The sequence below is a fragment of the Capricornis sumatraensis genome, chromosome 16, assembly GCF_032405125.1.
Source record: "Capricornis sumatraensis isolate serow.1 chromosome 16, serow.2, whole genome shotgun sequence".
Taxonomy (NCBI): Eukaryota; Metazoa; Chordata; class Mammalia; order Artiodactyla; family Bovidae; genus Capricornis; species Capricornis sumatraensis.
In genome coordinates, this window is record NC_091084.1 from 54,743,907 (window position 1) to 54,766,385 (window position 22,479).

Sequence of the window (22,479 nt, forward strand, 5' to 3'; positions counted from 1 at the left end):
ACTCTGTTCACCAGGAACTACAAAAGGAAAAAGACTGCTTTTGGAGAGAATATGGTTCCTCTAGGAAGGCAAGAATAAAATACATGATAGTTTTGTGCATATAGTAGTTCTTCTGACTAATAGCCCCAAACTAATAGTTGTCTGTGGTCTCTAAAAACTGCAAACTCTGCCTCTTCACCCCAACAGGACTATCCATTATTGTTCTCATTGGAAACTGCCCGGAAAGAGATTTCTTTTCAGAACAAACCAATTTTGGTAGAGAGCTTACTCTTTACTATGGCCCTTTGATAGAAAGAACCTGTTGTTGTTGACCTTGCCAGACCCAGGTTTCCTCGAGGAAGTATCTCGAATATCCACTCATAACAAAGATGGAAATTTGCTCTAATTATTTTTTCTTTTGCCACTTCAATCTTTGAAATAGGAATTAATTACATCAACCTAAAATTTAATCTTAAAAGGAATCAGGAAGTATTAATACCAATTCTGATTGGTCGTGGCCAGTTTTGCAAAATTGCCTATACATTGAATAAAATTGGATCTATGAACACTTCAAGTTTTAGATTTTTTGATTTTACCTTTTTTCTACCTGTATTTATATTTCATATTTTTGAGACTTTTACCATAAAATATTTCTTAAGAAATTTTGGTGTAGGACAAGTAATTTCATTTAGTTTAGCCAACGATACATTCATTGGGACTGAAGAGATGTTCAAGTGGTCTCAGTGGAAGGTCAGCTAAAGGATTATTTTTAATAGAGAGTATTATGATTAGAGCTGGATTGATCATTTTACCCTCCTGAATCAAAAAGCTCAGTGGCTCCCCATTTCCTGTGAACTAAATGAGAACTCTTCATGTTTAAGTCTTTAGTATTAGTCTAGCTTCTCTTTCTATCCTTGCTTATATCCCAGAACTCTAGGGAACTGAACTGTTTGCTTTCTCCCAAACATATAACCCATGCTTTCTCTTCTGAGGATCCTTGCTCTTGCATTTCGTCTCATTGATACACCGTTAACCTTACCTGATGAAACGCTATTAATCTCTCTATATGGCCAGTTCAAAAGCTGTTGCCTTCCTGGAACTGGTAGGAATTTCTTGTTTCTCCACTTCTATTATCCATTCTCTTCCCCCTCAACTTTCCTTTCCTCAGTTTGTAACTTTTATATGACTTATTTAATTCTTCCTTATGTTATGGTTATTTGTGTGTTTGTGTTTCTCTATTTGATTTGTAAGTTTGTTGACTATAGGAAATATGTCTTAACCATTTTTAAAAATCTCTCATGGTACCTTGCACATCGCAAGAGTTTGATTCATGTTTATCAAGTTGAATTCAAATAGAGGAAGGCAAGGGCTGATTGTGGAAGCAGTTATCTGTGATTTGTTTAGAATGGAAATAAAATAGGCACAGTGTTTATTATGATCTGTTACGACAGTTAATACCAATAATAGTTCAAATTGTTGGAAAACAATTTGGTGTAACAATTATAGCCATACCAAAGATTATAAAGCTGAAAGTGGAAAATTGCTTGTCATCCCACAACCTAGAGATAACTGCTACAAACATTTTGGTGACTGTCCTTGCAGATTTCTAAGTGTGTGTGTGTGTGTGTGTGTGTGTGTGTGTATAACATATTTTGTTTTTCTTTTCAGAAAATGCAACCTAGTATACATACTGTTTTGTAATCTATTTTAATAAATTATAAATCATGGATGTCTTGCCATGTAAATAAAGAATCCCGCATCATTATTTAGAGGTCTGCTAGTTATTCTTTACTGTAGGATTTACCTAATTAATCTCCTGTTGATATTTTGTGTTTTAAACCACCACTGTGATGATATCCATGTGTCTCATTGCCTGTGTGCATGCTTAGTCTCTCAGTCATGTCCAGCGCTTTGAGACCTCATGGACTCTAGCCCACCAGGCTCCTCTGTTCATGAAATTGTCCAGGCAAGAATACTGGAGTGGTTTGCCATATTCTATTCCAGGGGATCTATGCTATAGGTTTATTTTTATGCAGTGTTAAAGATGAGAGGTAAATATTTTCCTATCTTATGGTTTTAGGTTTTTGTGGGAGTAGAAATAGAGAGGAGTTGGGGTTTGGAGTACTTTCTCTTTATGTAATTATTTATAATAATGTAAATTTATTTTCAACAATTAAAAGAAACCTGGCATATTTGTATTATAACACTAAAGTGTTTTCTTAAAAGATTAATAGTACTTAAGTTGATGTAAACAAAATCTATCTTTTGTTGACCATTTACTACTTGTGAGCTAATGCACCTTGTGTTTTTAATGGTTTATCACAATAGGTGTATTAATAGTAGAGAGATAATTCTTAATTTTATAGATGAGAAACTGAGACTCAGAAAGGTAAAGCAACAAACCTCTAGTGACAGTGGTAGCTAATAGTAGAGCTGGAATTTGAATATTCTTTTATTCGGTACTGAATTGATTGTGTAGAAAATCCTAAATAAAGAAGAATTGCCATTATTTACCCTCCCCTGTTGAGTCTATTGATGTCAAAGGTTTTTCTTGCTTCCCACAATATTTGGTAATGAGTTAGTGCTATTAACATCTCTCCAGTGAATAGTTTGTACAACAGGGTTTTAAGGAGTGATAGATACCCTACAAAACTGAAGAGCTTCTCTGTAAATTATAATCCTTCAATTCTTTCTTGCAGGCTGTTGGAAACCTAGCCTATTGTATGAATGTGCCTATCAGCCTAGAGAATAGCAAAACATTTAAGGAATACAATGTACTCTGAGCCGTAAGATGCCTTGCATGCCTCTGTCCATAACTCTAACTTTGATATTAACTTAATCATTAGAAAACTGGTTAATCATTAGATGATTAGACATTCTTTTTGTTTACCTACTGTATAGTAGTATCAGAAGTTTTAGAGAAAAGGTAATCATTTACTGTCCAAGTCAGTTGTCTAAAACAGAAGTCAGACTCCTAAAGAAGAAGCTACAGTTCAGTGTGATAGTTGCTCCCCCTGCCTGCCAATGCAGGAGGCGCAGGAGACACGGGTTCAGTCCCTGGGTTGGAGAGATCTCCTGGAGAAGGAAATAGCAACCCACTCCAGTATTCTTGCCTGGAGAATCCCAGGGACAGAGGAGCCTGGCAGGCTACAGTCTATAGGGTTGTACAGAGTCAGACATGACTTAAGTGATTTAGCCCACACATACACACTATAAAGAAGAAAAGTGAAGTCACTCAGTCATGTCCGACTCTTCGTGATCCCATGGACTGCAGCCTACCAAGCTCCTCCATCCATGGGATTTTCCAGGCAAGAGTACTGGAGTGGGTTGCCATTGCCTTCTCCAAGCCCCAAGGCGGCTGCTGCTGCTGCTGCTAAGTCGCTTCAGTCATGTCCGACTCTGTGCGACCCCATAGACAGCAGCCCACCAGGCTCCTCTGTCTCTGGGATTCTCCAGGCAAGAATACTACAGTGGGTTGCCATTTCCTTCTCCAGTGCATGAAAGTGAAAAGCGAAAGTGAAGTCGCTCAGTCATGCCCGACTCTTAGCAACCCCATGGACTGCAGCCTACTAGGCTCCTCCGTCCATGGGATTTTCCAGGCAAGAGTACTGGAGTGGGGTGCCACTGCCTGCTCCACTATAAAGAAGAAACTTATATTAAATCATGAGCAAATTCTCATATGTTGTATGTAAAAGGCACATGTAAAAGAAACATTGAATATAAATTTAAAGACTTGAAACTCAAAAATAAAGTGAAGGTAAATGAAATAGTATCAGCAAGATGGAAAAAGCTGATGGAAAAACCTGTCAAGAGAAAGTAGCATTTAAGATGCCTCTGAAAGGCTAGTGAATAGTTTATAGGCAGAAAATGTAGAAGGAGAATCTTAGGGAAAGGGACTAATAGCATGTCCGAAAGAATAGAAGTGTTGAAAGACTATGATGGTACATGTGGAGAGTTGAGAATGGTTTGATTGCTGTAGAGCTCAAGGAGTTACCTGTGTTGGAACTGCTGGGATAAAAACTTTAAAGAAGGTTGGATCTAGGTTTTGAAGGTTATTGGATCATGCTGAGGTATTTAGACTTGATCCTAAAGTCACCAACAGTTAAGCAGGGGAGTGATGGGCTCTGTGTGCTTAATAGGGTGGAGAGGATTAGAGGGAAGAAAGGCTGGAAAGAGCAAGACCTGTGAGTAGATTGTTGCCGTAATCAAGGCAGGAGATGATGAGAATGTAAGGAAAGGCAATGGTGATGAGTGTACACGAGTAGAGTGTGAGAGACAGAGTAGGGTGTTAGATCCGAGAGACATCTGAGTACAGTGGAGCAAAGTAGGAATGGCATGGAGGCAGTTTGAAAACTTGTTCTGGATCGAAGGACCAGCATTAGCTACCTGTTAACTCTAAAATCCTAGGCAAATTAACTGCTCTGAGCCTCAGTTTGCCATCTGTAAAAGATAATAGGCCTTTCTTAGTTGAACTGGTTAAAGAGTGAATGAAATAAAATATTTGGGTGTGTTGGGGTACTCAGGAGCTCTATGCAATGTTATTATGACTTTGAAAAAAGGGAAGGAGTCATGGATGACATCGAGGCTGCTAACTGGGTTCATAGTGGGACTTAGAGAAGAGAAAAAGCGAGCTTGATTTTGGATATATTCAGTTTGAGCTGTATTGGGCTTTCCAGATTGGGATCCCAGGAGGCAGCTGGCATCATCGCTTGGACTGAGGGAAGGGGCATGTATTAGAGAGGTTTGGGCTCTAGCTGTGGGGGGTCCGTGGGAACCCGCATAGACAGTGTTGTCTCCCTTGTCTCCTGCCAGTGTCCTGCACGCCTCTCAGATTCAGAGAATGAAGAGCCTTCCCGAGGCAAGATGATACAGACACACCGCTCGGCATTTGTTTCCAAGAGCAGCTCCTACTCCTTAGCTTTCCTGGCAGGGTAAGAGACTGATAATGAACTCAGTCAGGGTTCTTTCATTCTGGGGTATGAGGCAAAAGGGTCGGGGTTGCGGGTGGGGCGGGGGAGCAAAAGGATTTACTGTAGTTACTTTGGGGGAGGTGGGAGTCGGGGAAGGGGGAAACTGGTTTTCAAATATGGGTTAGAAAGAAATAAGGGACTGAACTGAATTTTTAAAGAAAAGTAAACATTATCCTTTTCTGGTATCGTCAGGATAGGATTGTACTAATTGCTCTGCTGAACAGAAGAGTTGAACTTTCTATTCTGGGAGGAAACAATAAAGCCTTATTCAGTATCCATTGATACTGAAGACGGTAGCCATGGATTTTCTTTGTGACCTTTTTTCTCTTAGTAGGAACTTGAGGCCAAAGTTGATTTTTTTTCAGTGCCTGGAAGTAAAATATATCTTGATAGGTTTCAAGAGGGAAAACTGAAAAGTTTTTAAGACCCTTGTCAAGGAATCTCTTGATACTTTGCACTTTGCAGGCCCTGGGAAGGAAAGGAAGGAGGAATTGGATGGATGTTGGGTGATGGAAGAATAATGAAGGCCTCAGTGGAAGGAAGGATGGATAGATAGATAGGAGGGAAAGGAAGGGAAGGAAAAATGAAAGAAGGGAGGAAGGCTGGAAGGAATCATTTATTCAGTGGACATTCTGGGGACAGCTACCACATGCCATACTCTGTTTTAATATGAAAATACACGATCTTTACCCCATTTGTTGTCTGTTTTGGTTTAGCTGGTGTTGCTCACTCTTACTTTTAGGGTTCTTCTCTTCCTTAACACAGCATTATGAAGTGGCCTTTCTTGTTTACTTGTGGACATACACCTGGATCCTTTTTGTCTGAATGCTCTTTATTGTTAGTCACTAATAAATAAAACCAAAAAAAATCTACCAAGTTTAAGAATGTCATAAAGTTCATACTGTTGTGATCCCTGATGTTTTTATATCTGAATCCTTTTTGTATGTGTTCTGATTTTCCTGTTCTTTTAAAAAAATTTTTATTGGAGTTGATTTAATGTTGTGTTCATTTCAAGTATACAGCAAAGTGATTCAGTTATACATATATTCATTCTTTTTCAGATTCTTTTCCCATATAGATTATTGCAGAATGTTGAGTATTTCTGTGAGTAAAATTCAGTAAACTTCTCTTTCCCTTAAATGCCTTCCTTTCTCTGGGTGATGGTGACTCCTTCCAGGAAGGCTGTTTCCTAAACTATTTATTCATTCATTTGAAATTTGTTGAACGGCCACTCTATTATGGCCACTGAAGTTTGACTGATGTAATAAGGACCCAGTATATAATGTGTAAGCCAGTGTACTTTACCATTTATGATGATGATGAAACTCTTGCTTTGTGCATATGTGCTTGAAATATAAATGCTCTGTAAAGTTAAAAAATTCAAGATTGCTTGACTAAGAATTGTCAGCTGCAGAATGTATATATAGAACTTTTTCCCATTTATAGCAGAAATATCTTAATGGTTTTTAGAGAGATTTACTGAAAAAGAGAAAAAGATCATATCATTAATTCGAATCAAGTTACAATAAATATCCCCTGAAACAAAATAATGTTGCTCTTGGCAATCTGCAATTAGTCAGTATCTCTTCATTTGAAATTACTTGGAAAAAAAGGAAATTTTATTAAACCCAAATACGATGTCGAGGCCAAATTGCCCCAATTAATTGGAGTAGACGTTGTATAGGTGAACTACTTATTCCCAATTCTGATCTCTGCCCTTGTAATTCATTCATTTAAAGTGATTAGAAGGTTAATATGTTGTTACTTAGAAATGCCTAGCAAGAACTTTGAAAATTCTTCTCTGAAGGGCAAAATGTTAAGTCTATATATACCAAGGGGAGTGCTTCTGATTATGTGTGGCTCTGGAATATCTGTAGGACATCTTCTTTTCCTGCTCCTTGGCTCATCTTTTCTCGTAGTTTGTAACATTGAGTCACAATGGGCTTAATTTATAGGAAAATATTCATTTAACATTTTATTGTTAAGAGATGTTTACAGTCATATTCTACATTTATGAATTTCAGCATTTTCCTCCAAATATACAAGGTTGTGGGCTGAGTTCAATTACTAGTACAATTGAAAAAAAATTAATTGGATTTGGTTGGTACAGTTATCTTTTTAGGAAATAATTTGTTGATGTCATGGAAACTTTAGGTTGGAAAATCTATTATGGTAATACTGTGAACTGCATCTCTTATTTAGTCAACATGTTTTATTTCTTAGTTAAGAAAACATTGTTTCAATTTTAGATGATATTTAGGAAAATAGTGTGGAGTTGTTAGTGCTGACACTGAGATGAGGTTTATGGATATATTAAAAAAGAATTAGCATGATGATGGTTGCATCACAGTGTGCCTCTGAACTTAAAATGGTTAAAATGGTAACTTTTATGTTATATGTTTTGGCACAAGTAAAAAGGAATTAGCATTGGTAATAGTTTGGGAGTATTTCAAATACATTTTTTTCTATCTGGTAAGCAACAGCTAAAGAACAGGTTTTCTCTGCAAATGTGTTTCCTAACGAGAATTCATTTGTACAAGTTTTAACGTTTTTTTTAAACATCTGTATTTAAATCAAATTAATCTGCATTTATTTTACTTATCTACTCTATAAACTTTTCTTTCTTAAGCCCAGAAGCATGGAGGTAAGAGGAAGTAGGCCTGGTAGGATGGTTATTTTGGAAGAAGTTCATCAGTAGATTCTGGCTGAATCTTGCGAGAGCAGCTCAGACTATTTGCATTTGAAACGTTCAAAACAAAGAATGTTTTGCTACACTATTAATAAAGTTCTATAGCTCTTTGAAAATGAAGCTTCTTTCAAATAGGCAGATAGAGTAATAGTTAACTCAAGGTCATCTTTAAGTTAATTATCAAATATATGTGAATTGAAAAGATTTAATAACTTGAACCATAAGATATAAATTATAAAGTTAAGGTCTTATTTTAGATATCTGAAAAACTGGTTTGTTGTTCATTTAAATTTATTTCCTTTCATTCCTCATATCCTCTTTACCACTTGAAGAATGAAAAAAAAAAAAACCTGATTGCAAGTTATACTAAAAGTTCAATCTGGAAAAACTTTTTCTGTTGAGCCAGTGTCTTTTCTAAGAGCTACATGTCCAGTTCCATTTTCCTCTGTGCTTTGACTGTCAAAAAGTTTAGGATTATGGCAGAGTTTTTAGTTCGGTCATCATCGCCTTACAACATGGCATATAATTTTTAAAAATAACATTTGGTATACTCTTCTCATATTTATTACTTAATGTGGTCTTTATTAAGGCTCTGGACATGGAACAACAGACTGGTTCCAAATAGGAAAAGGAGTATGTCAAGGCTGTATATTGTCACCCTGCTTATTTAACTTATATGCAGAGTACATCATGAGAAACGCTGGGTTGGAAGAAACACAAGCTGAAATCAAGATTGCCGGGAGAAATATCAATCACCTCAGATATGCAGATGACACCACCCTTATGGCAGAAAGTGAAGAGGACCTAAAAAGCCTCTTGATGAAAGTAAAAGAGGAGAGTGAAAAAGTTGGCTTAAAGCTCAACATTCAGAAAACAAAGATCATGGCATCTGGTCCCATCACTTCATGGGAAATAGATGGGGAAACAGTAGAAACAGTGTCAGACTTTATTTTGAGGGGCTCCAGAATCACTGCAGATGGTGACTGCAGCCATGAAATTAAAAGACGCTTACTCCTTGGAAGAAAAGTTATAACCAACCTAGATAGTATATTAAAAAACAGAGACATTACTTTGCCGACTAAGGTCTGTCTAGTCAAGGCTATGGTTTTTCCTGTGGTCATGTATGGATGTGAGAGTTGGACTGTGAAGAATGCTGAGTGCTGAAGAATTGACGCTTTTGAACTGTGGTGTTGGAGAAGACTCTTGAGAGTCCCTTGGACTGCAAGGAGATCCAACCAGTCCATTCTGAAGGAGATCAGCCCTGGGATTTCTTTGGAAGGAATGATGCTAAAGCTGAAGCTCCAGTACTTTGGCCACCTCATGTGAAGAGTTGACTCATTGGAAAAGACTCTGATGCTGGGAGAGATTGGGGGCAGGAGGAGAAGGGGACGACCGAGGATGAGATGGCTGGATGGCATCACGGACTCGACGGGCGTGAGTCTGAGTGAACTCCGAGAGATGGTAATGGGCAGGGAGGCCTGGCGTGCTGCGATTCATGGGGTCGCAAAGAGTCGGACACAACTGAGCGACTGAACTGAACTGATTAAGTCTCAGTTTTTACATATTTTTACTGTAAATCACTTAAACTTCTACTTGGGAAATAGGGTATAACCATTAAAAAAAATATAGTCAAACCGTCTATCCTCCTTCCAGTTTAAAAAATAAAAAAGGAAAGTGAGGCAGTATTGCCAGTACTGCTGTACAAAACTGTAGGTTAAGCAAATGGTGCCTAGTGAGATTTCTGGCATATGTTAAGTCTTCAGTGACTATTGCCGCCACTATTTTGTATTTTATTTTAGAATCCAGAGCTGAAAAGGATCATGAATATTGTCTTATCTAATTCCTTTGTTTCCGAGTGAAAAGACTAAAGGCCAGCAAGAAAACATGGCTTGTCAAATCTTAGACTGCTGGAATAGAAGGACGATGAGTTAGATTTCTTCTCTCTTTCCACTGTACTCTTTTGTCCCCCTTGACCTTCTTTTAGATCCCGATTTTTATAAAATCCCTTCTAAAGTCTCTTCCCCACTAGACTTTAAATCCTTTGCAAGCTGTGACAAAAATCTTGTTTGCCATTATATTCACAATATTTAGTACAGTACCTGGCACACAGGAGAGGCTCAGTAAATACTTGTGAAGTGCTTAATGATATAGGTCTTTGTGCCCGTGGGTGGGTTAAAGGAGGCTTTTTGTCAGAATTGTCAAACTTGCAGGGTCTCTAGGAAAGAGGACTCTGGGAGTTGTGGAGGAAACAGATTGACTGGTGGTTGTTGTTTAGAGTAGATTCTATAAGATTAATATGGGATTTGGGTGGGGGGGATCTAGTGACCACACTGATAAAGCCTTTATACTATATAGTTAGCTTCTCCCTTTAATGCATTAGCAGTAGCTTATGGGGATCCTTTTATAGATTCTGTAAGAGAAAAGTCTGTATTGCACCAAGTCATAATTAAACCTTAATTAAGTAGAAATTAACTACATTATTTTGTTTGCTAATGTTCCTATACTTTAAGCCTGAGTTTGTGGTTCAGAGTGGGGCTCAGCAAAAGAGCCTTGCAGTGTCTGTGCTTCCTGTAAGGTGTGTGTGTAAGAAGAGAGAGAGACAGAGAGTGATTCCTGACTCAGTCATAATAACTGCATGCCCAGTTAGTGTTGGGATGAATTAAACTATCCTGACTTGTTCCTCATTTTTAAAACAAACACATGAAAATATGAACTCTTTGAGCTGACAGATACCAGACCCATAAATGATGTGATACTGGAGGACTAACTTTAGAACTGATGAAAAGAGACAAGCCAGAGAGGTGTGAGGATGGAGAAGTCAGTCTTGGGAGGTTTTAGGGAAACAGTAGTGTGAGCTTGAGTAAAATCAGTTGACCTCATTCTATATCATTTATGTAAAATACAGGTTGTTAGACCCTACTTTTTGCCTGCTGGGCAGGGGATTTCACTGAATGATTTGATTCTTTTCACCTCTAAGATTGAAGTATCTAGAAGTGGTTTAAAGTACGGTTTTAAAGGGTGGAAGAAATGTGGCCAGGGCATGAAATGGAAGGGGTAAGGGCAGTTGGTGGGTTCTGTAAAAATCTCAGGATAGGATTTAGCAAGTTATATGTGGGGAATAGTCCAAACACAATAACTGTCAGGGAAAGGAGACTATGAAGAAAAACTGAGGTAGTGATTTAAGAGAAACCACAAGACTTAATGATGGTCTAGGGCAGATCGCGTGTGTATGTGTGCGTGTGCGCATGCGTGTGTGTGTGTTGTTCAGTTCAGTTCAGTCGCTCAGTCGTGTCCAACTCTTTGCAACCCCATGAATCGCAGCACGCCAGGCCTCCCTGTCCATCACCAACTCCCGGAGTTCGCTCAGGCTCACGTCCATCGAGTCGGTGATGCCATCCAGCCATCTCATCCTCTGTCGTCCCCTTCTCCTCCTGCCCCCAATCCCTCACAGCATCAGAGTCTTTTCCAATGAATCAACTCTTCACATGAGGTGGCCAAAGTACTGGAGTTTCAGCTTTAGCATCATTTCTTCCAAGGAAATTCCAGGACTAATCTCCTTCAGAATGGACTGCTTGGATCTCCTTGTGGTCCAAGGGACTCTCAAGAGTCTTCTTCTCCAACACCACAGTTCAAAAGCATCAATTCTTTGGTGCTCAGCCTTCCTCACAGTCCAACTCTCACATCCATACATGACCACAAGAAAAACCATAGCCTTGACTAGACAGACCTTAGTCGGCAAAGTGATGTCTCTGCTTTTGAATATGCTGTCTAGGTTGGTCATAACTTTTCTTCCAGGGAGTAAGCATCTTTTAATTTCATGGCTGCAGTCACCATCTGCAGTGATTTTGGAGCCCCCCAAAATAAAGTCTGTCACTATTTCTACTGTTTCCCCATCTATTTGCCATGAAGTGATGGAACTGGATGTCATGATCTTCGTTTTCTGAATGTTGAGCTTTAAGCCAACTTTTTCACTCTCCACTTTCACTTTCATCAAGAGGCTTTTTAGCTCCTCTTCACTTTCTGCCATAAGGGTGGTGTCATCTGCATGTCGTTGGGGGAGGGATAAAAGAACAGAAATCAAGTAGATGAACTGGTTTAGAGGACAAATCTTGCTAAAAGTGTGGATTTCATGTAGGCTTGGCAGCTACAGTTGGAAAAGAAAGATATCCTAAGGAGAAGTGATGTGGATCTTAAGTAGTAGGTTTTAGAGGTGTCCGTAATCTCTCTATCCAGAAGAAATATCAATAACCTGAGATATGCAGATGATACCACACTTATGGCAGAAAGCAAAGAACTAAATAGCCTCTTGATGAAAGTGAAAGAGGAGAGTGAAAAAGTTGGCTTAAAGCTCAACATTCATAAAACGAAGATCATGGCATCCAGTTCCATCACTTCATGGCAAACAGATGGGGAAACAGTAGAAATAGTGACAGACTTTATTTTTTTGGGCTTCAAAATCACTGCAGCCATGAAATTAAAAGACACTTACTCCTTGGAAGAAGAGTTATGATCAACCTAGATAGCATATTAAAAAGCAGAGACATTACTTTGCCAACAAAGGTCCATCTTGTCAAAGCTGTCATTTTTCCAGTAGTCATATATGGATGTAAGAGCTGGACTATAAAGAAAATTGAATGCCGAAGAATTGATGCTTTTGAACTGTGGTGTTGGAGAACTCTTGAGAGTCCCTTGGACTTCAAGGAGCTCCAACGAGTCCATCCTAAAGGAAATAAGTCCTGAATATTCATTGGAAGGACTGATGCCGAAGCTGAAACTCCAATACTTTGGCCACCTGATGCAAAGAACTGATTCCTTGGAAAAGACCCTGATGGTGGGAAAGATTGAAGGTGGGAGAAGGGGACGACAGAGGATGAGATGATTGGATGGCATCACCAACTCAGTAGACATGAGTTTGAGTAAGCGCTGGGAGTTGGTGATGGACAGGGAAGCCTGGCGTGCTGCAGTTCAAGGAGTAGCAAAGACTGGACTGAACTGAATCTCTCTGTTATACTACAATAGGAATATACTGGTGGTTTTCAGAGGGATATGGCAGGATGGTGACAAGTAGCATCAGGGAACTAGCTTTCTCCCAGGTCTCCCTACCGTATTCAGTACTTTACATACCTCATTTCCTTTAGCTTCTACATTAATCCTGTAAGATTTCTAACATTCTTATTTTTCAGCTAAGGTAAATGCAGTTCAAAGAGATTAAGCAATTCACCCTAGAACTTCTCACCTCAATAAAGTGACAGAGATGAAAGTGGAACTCAGGTCTCTCTTGACTCCACAAACCTGTGCTCTTTCTAGCAAACCATCGTCAGAATCCTGTGACAAAAGACTCTGCACTTAGAGCTTTGTCTTGAAATGATCTACCTTTGTAACAGAGAGCTTCCTTCTTTCTGTTTGTTTAAACAATTTATACATTGTCTTGTTCTAAAAAGGACTTCCCTGGTGGCTCAGATGGTAAAGTATCTGTCTACAATGTGAGAGACCTGGGTTCGATCCCTGGGTTGGGAAGATTCCCTAGAGAAGGAAGTGACAACCCACTCCAGTACTCCTGCCTTGAAAATCCCATGGACGGAGGAGCTTGGTGCAGGCTACTATCCGTGGGGTTGCAAAGAGTCGGGCACGACTTCACTTTCACTTTCACTTTCTTCTAAAAACCCACAAAGTTGTATAGAGCTGGGTAAGAAGCTGCCCAGTTATCCTGTTGTTTGAGTGAATTCAAATCCTTTTGCATTACTTTTGAAATATAGCTGTGGAAACAATGGTTCCATCCATCAGCAAACAAATACTAGTGTATGTCCATAGTAGGCAAATACATATAGACAGAAAGTGGATCAGTGGTTGCTTAGTGCTGGAGGAGAAGTGGGGTTTTAGGAGTGATAGCTAAAGGGTATGAGGTTTCTTTATGAGGTGATGGAAATGTTCTAAAATTGTGGTAATGGTTAAATAACTCTGTGAATATACTTAAACCATTAAATTGTACACTTAAAAAAAAAAAGAATGCTAGTGTACACAAGGCAGATAACCCAATAATAAATATTCAAGGGAAGGGTTGTAACAAAATCTTATCCATTTCTGGGTGCGTGGCAGCTACAGTTGGGCCCTAGGAAGCTGCTTCTGCTTTTACCTAAGTATGTATGTGTTGGGGTGAGGGGCCTCACATACCTAGGTTAGGGGCTGGGAGCAGGATCCTCTCTTGCCTTCAGCTTCTTGGTGGGACTCAGCTCTGCCAGGCCTGAGCGTCTGATTAAGAAAATAGCGTGGTGGGGCGGGGGGAACTAATGTGGTATGGGTATGTGAGGGAGAGTGATGAGTAAGCAATTAATAACATGAGCTATCTCATGTTTTATATCATGTATTACCATTTGAAAACCCTTTAAGCAGTGTTTCATAAGCATTAAGTCTTCTAGCTTTCCAGCTGCATGTTGACACTGGCTGCTCCTCCTCTTCTTTGTTAGTAAGTCAGACTCATTGTGGTTGTGGGTATTTTTAGCTTAACGAGACATCCCAGAAACCATCTGGTCCCTTGGCAGTGGAAATTTTAAGCTAGAAACCTTTCAGACAATGCTGCTTTCTCTTGTTTATGACTTCATTGTGTGTTTGGAAAAGAGAACTTCCCTAGATGTGCTGGATCTGTTCTGTGGCAGAATAGAGCAGACTGCGAGATCAGTATGCTGAGGGAGAAAGAGCACATGCCTTAGAAGTTTGGAGATTCATGTGTGACCTGGAAAAAAAATCACTTCCTCCAGTTCTTTGTCTATAAAATTGGGGATGCTGATTTACAGGGTTTCTGTATGGTTTAAATGAGATATAATATATTTAAAACATACAATACCTGAGAGATAATAGATTCCTAATAAATATTGAGGTTTTCTCTCCTTTCTTAAGGAGGTCATAGGTATTTCTGTGCATATTTTTATTTACTTATAAGAAATTTATTAAATATATCCACTGTGTTTCAGGTACTTGTTAGGGCTTGGGAATATAGAAATGGATGTGCACAAAGATGGGAGGTGTAATTACTTCTCTGGTTTTTTTTAGCAAAGGTATTGTTTGAGCTCTTAAATCTTAGGAACATTATCAAGTTCACTGCTGACTGTTCTCAGCCAGCATTGAAGCCTCTTAACCTGACCAAATACTGCAATAATAATATGTATATATTATGTTGATGGTTTCCACAATATTTTCACACTCATGATTTTTGTGACCTTCATGTGATAATAACAACATTGGGGGAGTAGAGTTATATAGGAAAAAAGCATATATATGCTACTGAAATTGAGTTGGCATTAATTTGAAATATTGTTTTCAAATAAGATATTAATTGTAATCCCTGGGACAACCACTAAGAAAATAACACATATGGGTAAAGAAATAAGAAGAAAATCAAAATGGTTATAGTAGGAGATATCTAACACAAAAGAAGGCATTATTGGAGGCATTATGGAATAAAAATGGTGTAAGACATGTAGAAAACAAATAGAAAAGTGGCAGAAGTCCTTCCTTATCGGTAATTACATTAAATGTAAATAAACTCTCTAATTAAAAGGCTCCAACTGTAGATGAAGCCCATTTCTCTTCTGCCTCAACCAGGGTACTGAATCATGAGCTCTGTGACTGAGCAAAAGGAAGAGGTTAGGAAAGCAGTAGATAGTACTCCAGAGGGTTTCAAAGAGATGAAGCTCTTACTAATTGCATTACAGACATCACCCACAAGCCACTGGGGATACCTCTCCTGTGCCTCCTCCTCATTGGCCAGTGGGCACTCCCATCGTTCCACATGCCTCATTCACAAATCCTCTGACCCTGTGGCCAGCTCCATGTGCATGCTCCCAGTGTCTGTTGAGCTGTTCCCTGTAGGTCTGCAAGCCTGTATTTGCCCTGCCTCAAGACTAAAGAAAGAGCCCAGAGGCAGTAATATAGACATCAGTAGTTTAATGGGATTAAAGAGGGATCTTCCATGTCTGAAGCAAGGTACTCGAGTGACGTCCCACTGTGTGCAGCAGACAGCGGGCAGGACACGGCAGTGATCTTCACAACCAGAGAGAGAGGGAGGTTATTAATTATAAAGAAAACTGATGTCAGGTTGGCTCATTAGTTACCAAGGGAACACCCCTCACTGCCCCTTTGATAGAACTATCATTGTAGAGATGTTCTGATCTAAACATTAGAACAGTCACTAGCTGGGAGGGGTTAGGGTTAAGAATAATAATGTAACATGGTGATGTGTTAACATTTATTGTTATTGTTTAGTCACTAATTGTGTCTGATGCTTTGTGACCCCGTGGACTGCAGCTCGCCAGGCTCCTCTGTCCATGGGATTCTCCAGGCAAGAATACTGGAGTGGGTTGCCATTTCCTTTTCCAGGGGATCTTCCTGACCCAGGGATCAAACCTGCATCTCCTGTGTTGGCAGACAGGCTGTCCTCGTTAATCACTTACCACTGAGCCACCTGGGAAGTTCTCAGTTAACCACTTAATTCTAGTATAAATGTTGAAAGGACAAGAGTGTTGAAAAATAACTATGGCTAAACTAATTTGTTAATGAATACACAATATAAAAAGACATAAAGTGTTTTGTGACATCAGAAACAAAATGGAGGAGAGTAAAAGCATAAAGTTTTGTATGTGATCAAAGATAAGTTTTTATCAAGCATAAAATAGACTCTCATATCTATGTTTTATGTAGGCCTCATGATAACCACAGAGCAAAAACCTACAGTAAATTCACAAAAAATACAAAGACATCAAAGCATACTTTTATAGAAAATTATCAGTTCACAAAGGCAGGCCACAAGAGAAGGCTAAAGGAGGAGAAGTACAGAACTACTGGGAACTGACTAAGATGGCATTGTAAATCTTTACCTATCAATAATTACTCTAACTGTAAATGCATTATATTCTCCAATCACAAGACATATAGTGGCAAGTTGAATAAAGAAACAAGACTCAACTATATACTGCCTACAAGAGGCTGATACAGGTAGGCTGTAAATGAAAAGGATGGGAAAAGATACTATATACAAATGAAAACTGAAGTGGGAAAAGAGAATGGACTTTAAGCCAAAAATGGTAGGAGTAGACAAAAAGGCATTATATAATGAAAAAGGGGTCAGTTCATCAAGAAGATAAAATAATCATAAATATATAATATATGCATCCAAAATTGGAGCACCTAAATATTTTAAGCAAATACTAACAGATCCAAAGGGAGAAACTGACAACAATACAAATATTAGTAGAGGACTCTAGCACGCTACTTTCAACAGTGGATGGCTCACCCAGACAGAAAGTCAATAAGGAAATATTGGACCTGAACTATATTTTAGACCAAATGAGCCAAACAGACATATATAGAACATTCCACCCAACAGCAGAATACACATTCTTCTCAACTGCATATGGAACATTCTGTAGGATAGATGATACAAGTCACAAAGCAGGTCAGCAAATTTAAGAAGGTCGAAATCATACGTAGTATCTTTTCTGACCAGAATGGTATGAAACTCAAAATGAGTAAGAGGAGGAAAACTGGAAAATTCATGCTCCTGAACAACCTGGTAGCCAAAGAAGAAATTAAAAGCGAAATAAAAAATACCTTGAAAGAAGCAAAAGTGGAAACACAGCATACCAAAACGCATGGGATGCACCAAAAGCAGTTCTGAGAGGGAAGTATATAGTGTGAAAGTGTTAGTCACTCAGTTGTGTCCAACTCTTTGTGAGTCTGTGGACTGTAACCCACCAGGCTCTTCTGTTCATGGAATTCTCCAGGCAAGAATACTGGGGTGGACTGCCATTTCCTTCTCCAGGGGATCTTCCCAACCCAGGCACTAAACCCTAGTCTCCCACATTGCAGGCTGACTCTTTACCGATAGAGTCTCCAGGGAAGACCTATTAAGAAAAAGAAAGAGCTCAAATAAACAATCTAACTTCATACCTCTAGGAACTAGAAAAAGAAGAGCAACTTAAGCCTAAGATTGCAGAAGAAAGGAAATAACAAAGACCAGAGCAGAAATAAATGGAGACCAGGAAAACAATTGAAAAGACCAGTGAAACCAAGAGCTGATATTTTGAAGAGAAAAAAATTACTAAACTTTTAGTTAGGCTAACTAAGGGGAAAAAGACTCAAAAAAAAAAAAAAAATCAGAAATGTGAGAGGAGACATCACACTCGATACCACAGTAGCACAAAGGATCCCAAAAAACTACTGTGAACAATTGTATGCCAACAAATTAGATTACCTAGAAGAAATGGATGAATTCTTAAAAACATGCAACCTACCAAGATTGAATTATGAAGAAATTGGAAATCTGAATAGACAAATAATGAGTAATGAAATTGAATCAGTAGTAAAATACCTCCCAACAAAGAAAAACTCAGATGGTTTCCCTGGTGAATTCTACCAAACATTTAAAGAAGAATTAATATGCTGACCCTTCTCTAACTTTTTCAAAAAACCGTAGGGGAGGGAACATTCCCTAACTCATTTTACGAACCCAGCATTACCCTGATACCAAAGCCAAATAAAGATACTATAAGAAAAGAAGACTAGAGATCAATATCCTTGATTAAATATTCCAAACAAACTATTAGCAAACTGAATTCAGCAACAAATTGGAAGAATCACACACCATGATCAACTGGTTTTACCCTTGGGTCACAAGGGTGGTTCAGCTCAGGTAAATCAATAAATGTGATATACCACATTGATAGAATGAAAGATGAAAATTGTAAGATCTTAATGCAGAAAAAGTGTTCAACAAAATACAAATATCCTTTCATGATAAAAACTCTCGACAAATTGGGCATAGAAGGAACATACTAATACAAGCCATATATGACAAGCCCACAGCTAACATCATACTCATGAATGAAAGCTTGAAAGATTTTCCTCTAAGATCAGGAGCAAAACAAGGGTGCCCACTCTCACCACTCCTATTAAGTATAGTACTGAAAGTCCCAACTGTAGCAGTCAAAGAAGAAAAACAAATAAAAGGCATCCAAATTGGAAAGGAAGAAGTAAAATTGTCCTTGTTTATGATGATATCATCTTATATCATCCTAAAGAAAAGAAAATCCTAAAGATTCCACCAAAAAACTTATTAGAGCTAACTAATGAGTTCAGTAATAAGCCCGTGCATATACAGTCAACTAATATGAGACCCCACGTCCAAGAAGCGGTGGCTGCGCGGGTGCAGGAGGGCCTAGAGGAGCTATTCCACATTCAAGGTCAGGAGGGGTGGCGGTGAGGAGTTACCCCTCATCCAAGGTAAGGAGCAGCGGCTGCACTTTGCTGGAGCAGCCGTGAAGAGATACCCCACATCCAAGGTAAGAGAAACCCAAGTAAGACGGTAGGTGTTGCAAGAGGGCATCAGAGGGCAGACACACTGAAACCATAATCACAGAAAATTAGTCAGTCTAATCACACTAGGACCACAGCCTTGTCTAACTCAATGAAACTAAGCCATACCCGTGGGGCCACCCAAGACGGGTGGGTCATGGTGAAAAGGTCTGACAGAATATGGTCCACTGGAGATGGCAATGGCAAACCACCTCAGTATTCTTGCCTTGAGAACCCCATGAACAGTATGAAAAGGCAAAATGATAGGATACTGAAAGAGGAACTCCCCAGGTCAGTAGGTACCCAACATGCTACTGGAGATCAGTGGAGAAATAACTCCAGAAAGAATGAAGGGATGGGGCCAAAGCAAAAACAATACCCAGTTGTGGACATGACTGGTGATAGAAGCAAGGTTTGATGCTGTTAAGAGCAATATTGCATAGGAACCTGGAATGTCAGGTCCATGAATCAAGGCAAATTGAAAGTGGTCACACAAGAGATGGCAAGGGTGAACATCGACATTCTAGGAATCAGCGAACTAAAATGGACTGGAATGGGTGAATTTAACTCAGATGAGTGGGTAGGAATCCCTCAGAAGAAATGGAGTAGCCATCATGGTCAACAAAAGAGTCTGAAATGCGGTACTTGGATGCAGTCTCAAAAACAACAGAATGATCTCTGTTCGTCTCCAAGGCAAACCATTCAGTATCACAGTAATCCAAGTCTATGCCCCAACCAGTAACGCTGAAGAAGCTGAAGTTGAACGGTTCTATGAAGACCTACAAGACCTTTTAGAACTAACACTCAAAAAATATGTCCTTTTCATTATAGGGGACTGGAATGCAAAAGTAGGAAATCAAGAAACACCTAGAGTAACAGACAGATTTGGTCTTGGAATACGGAATGAAGCAGGGCAAAGACTAATAGAGTTTTGCCAAGAAAATGCACTGGTCATGGCAAACACCCTCTTCCAACAACACAGGAGAAGACTCTACACATGGACATCACCAGACGGTCAACACCGAAATCAGACTGATTATATTCTTTGCAGCCAAAGATGGAGAAACTCTATACAGTCAACAAAAACAAGACCAGGAGCTGACTGTGGCTCAGATCATGAGCTCCTTATTGCCAAATTCAGGCTGAAATTGAAGTAGGGAAAACCACTAGACCATTCAGGTATGACCTAAATCAAATCCCTTATGATTATACAGTGGAAGTGAGAAATAGATTTAAGGGCCTAGATCTGATAGATAGAGTGCCTGATGAACTATGGAATGAGGTTCGTGACATTGTACAGGAGACAGGGATCAAGACCATCCCCATGGAAAAGAAATGCAAAAAAGCAAAATGGCTGTCCGGGGAGGCCTTACAAATAGCTGTGAAAAGAAGAGAAGTGAAAAGCAAAGGAGAAAAGGAAAGATATAAGCATCTTAATGCAGAGTTCCAAAGAATAGCAAGGAGAGATAAGAAAGCCTTCCTCAGCGGTCAATGCAAAGAAATAGAGGAAAAGAACAGAATGGGAAAGACTAGAGATCTCTTCAAGAAAATTAGAGATACCAAGGGAACATTTCATGCAAAGATGGGGTTGATAAAGGACAGAAATGGCATGGACCTAACAGAAGCAGAAGATATTAAGAGGAGGTGGCAAGAATACACAGAAGAACTGTACAAAAAAGATCTTCAAGACCAAGATAATCACAATGGTGTGATCACTCACCTAGAGCCAGACATCCTGGAATGTGAAGTCAAGTGGGCCTTAGAAAGCATCACTATGAGCAAAGCTAGTGGAGGTGATGGAATTCCAGTTGAGCTATTTCAAATCCTGAAAGATGATGCTGTGAAAGTGCTGCACTCAATATGTGAGCAAATTTGGAAAACTCAGCAGTGGCCACAGGACTGGAAAAGGTCAGTTTTCATTCCAATCCCCAAAAAAAGCAATGCTGAAGAATGCTCAAACTACCGCACAATTGCACTCATCTCACATGCTAGTAAAGTAATGCTCAAAATTCTCCAAGCCAGGCTTCAGCAATACGTGAACTGTGAACTTACTGATGTTCAAGTTGGTTTTAGAAAAGGCAGAGGAACCAGAGATCAAATTGCCAACATCTGCTCGATCATCAAAAAAGCAAGAGAATTCCAGAAAAACATCTCTTTCTGCTTTATTGACTATGCCAAAGCCTCTGACTGTGTGGATCACAATAAACTGGAAAATTCTTCAAGAGATGGGAATACCAGACCACCTGACCTACCTCTTGAGAAACCTGTATGCAGGTTAGGAAGCAACAATTAGAACTGGACACAGAACAACAGACTGGTTCCAATAGGGAAAGGAGTACGTCAAGGCTGTATATTGTCACCCTGCTTATTTAACTTATATGCAGAGTACATCATGAGAAATGCTGGGCTGGAAGAAGCACAAGCTGGAATCAAGATTGCTGGGAGAAATATCAATAACCTCAGATATGCAGATGACACCACCCTTATGGCAGAAAGTGAAGAGGAACTAAAAAGCCTCTTGATGAAAGTGAAAGAGGAGAGTGAAAAAGTTGGCGTAAAGCTCAACATTCAGAAAACGAAGATCATGGCTTCTGGTCCCATCACTTCATGGGAAATAGATGAGGAAACAGTGGAAACAGTGTCAGATTTTATTTTGGGGGGCTCCAGAATCACTGCAGATGGTGATTGCAGCCATTAAATTAAAAGACACTCCTTGGAAGAAAAGTTATGACCAACCTAGATAGCATATTCAAAAGCAGAGATATTACTTTGCCAACTAAGGTCCATCTAGTCAAGGCTATGGTTTTTCCAGTAGTCATGTGTGGATGTGAGAGTTGGACTGTGAAGAAAGCTGAGTGCTGAAGAATTGATGCTTTTGAACTGTGGTGTTGGAGAAGACTCTTGAGAGTCCCTTAGACTGCAAGGAGATCCAGCTAGTCCATTCTGAAGGAGATCAGCCCTGGGATTTCTTTGGAAGGAATGATGCTAAAGCTGAAGCTCCAGTACTTTGGCCACCTCATGTGAAGAGTTGACTCATTGGAAAAGACTCTGATGCTGGGAGAGATTGGGGGCAGGAGGAGAAGGGGACGACAGAGGATGAGATGGCTGGATGGCGTTACTGACTCGATGAACGTGAGTCTGAGTGAACTCCGGGAGTTGGTGATGGACAGGGAGGCCTGGCGTGCTGCGATTCATGGGGTTGCAAAGAGTTGGACACAACTGAGCGACCGAACTTAATATGAGACAAGAGAGCCTAAAAACACTCAGTGGAGAAAGGATGGTCTCTTCAGTAAATGGCGCTGGAGACAACTGGAAAATTTCAGGCAAAAAAATGAAATTGGGCCCCTATTTTATATCACTCATAAAAATTAACTTCAAATAGATTAAACTTTTAACCAATAAGACCTGAATGTGTAAAACTCCTAAAAGAAAGCCTAGAGAGAAAGCCCCTCGACATTGTCTGGCAGTCATTTTTGGAGATGACACTGAGCGACA

At 39.4% G+C, this 22,479-nt stretch overlaps 1 protein-coding gene across 1 annotated transcript in view; it reads left to right on the forward strand.

Moving 5' to 3' along the window:
* RNF169 (ring finger protein 169) overlaps window positions 1–22,479 on the forward strand; it is an 89,856-nt gene that overhangs the window by 60,165 nt on the left and 7,212 nt on the right. The window contains exon 4 of the mRNA XM_068989144.1: window positions 4,792–4,910. Coding sequence (XP_068845245.1) covers window positions 4,792–4,910 — 119 coding nt within the window. The remainder of the gene's footprint in view (window positions 1–4,791; window positions 4,911–22,479) is intronic.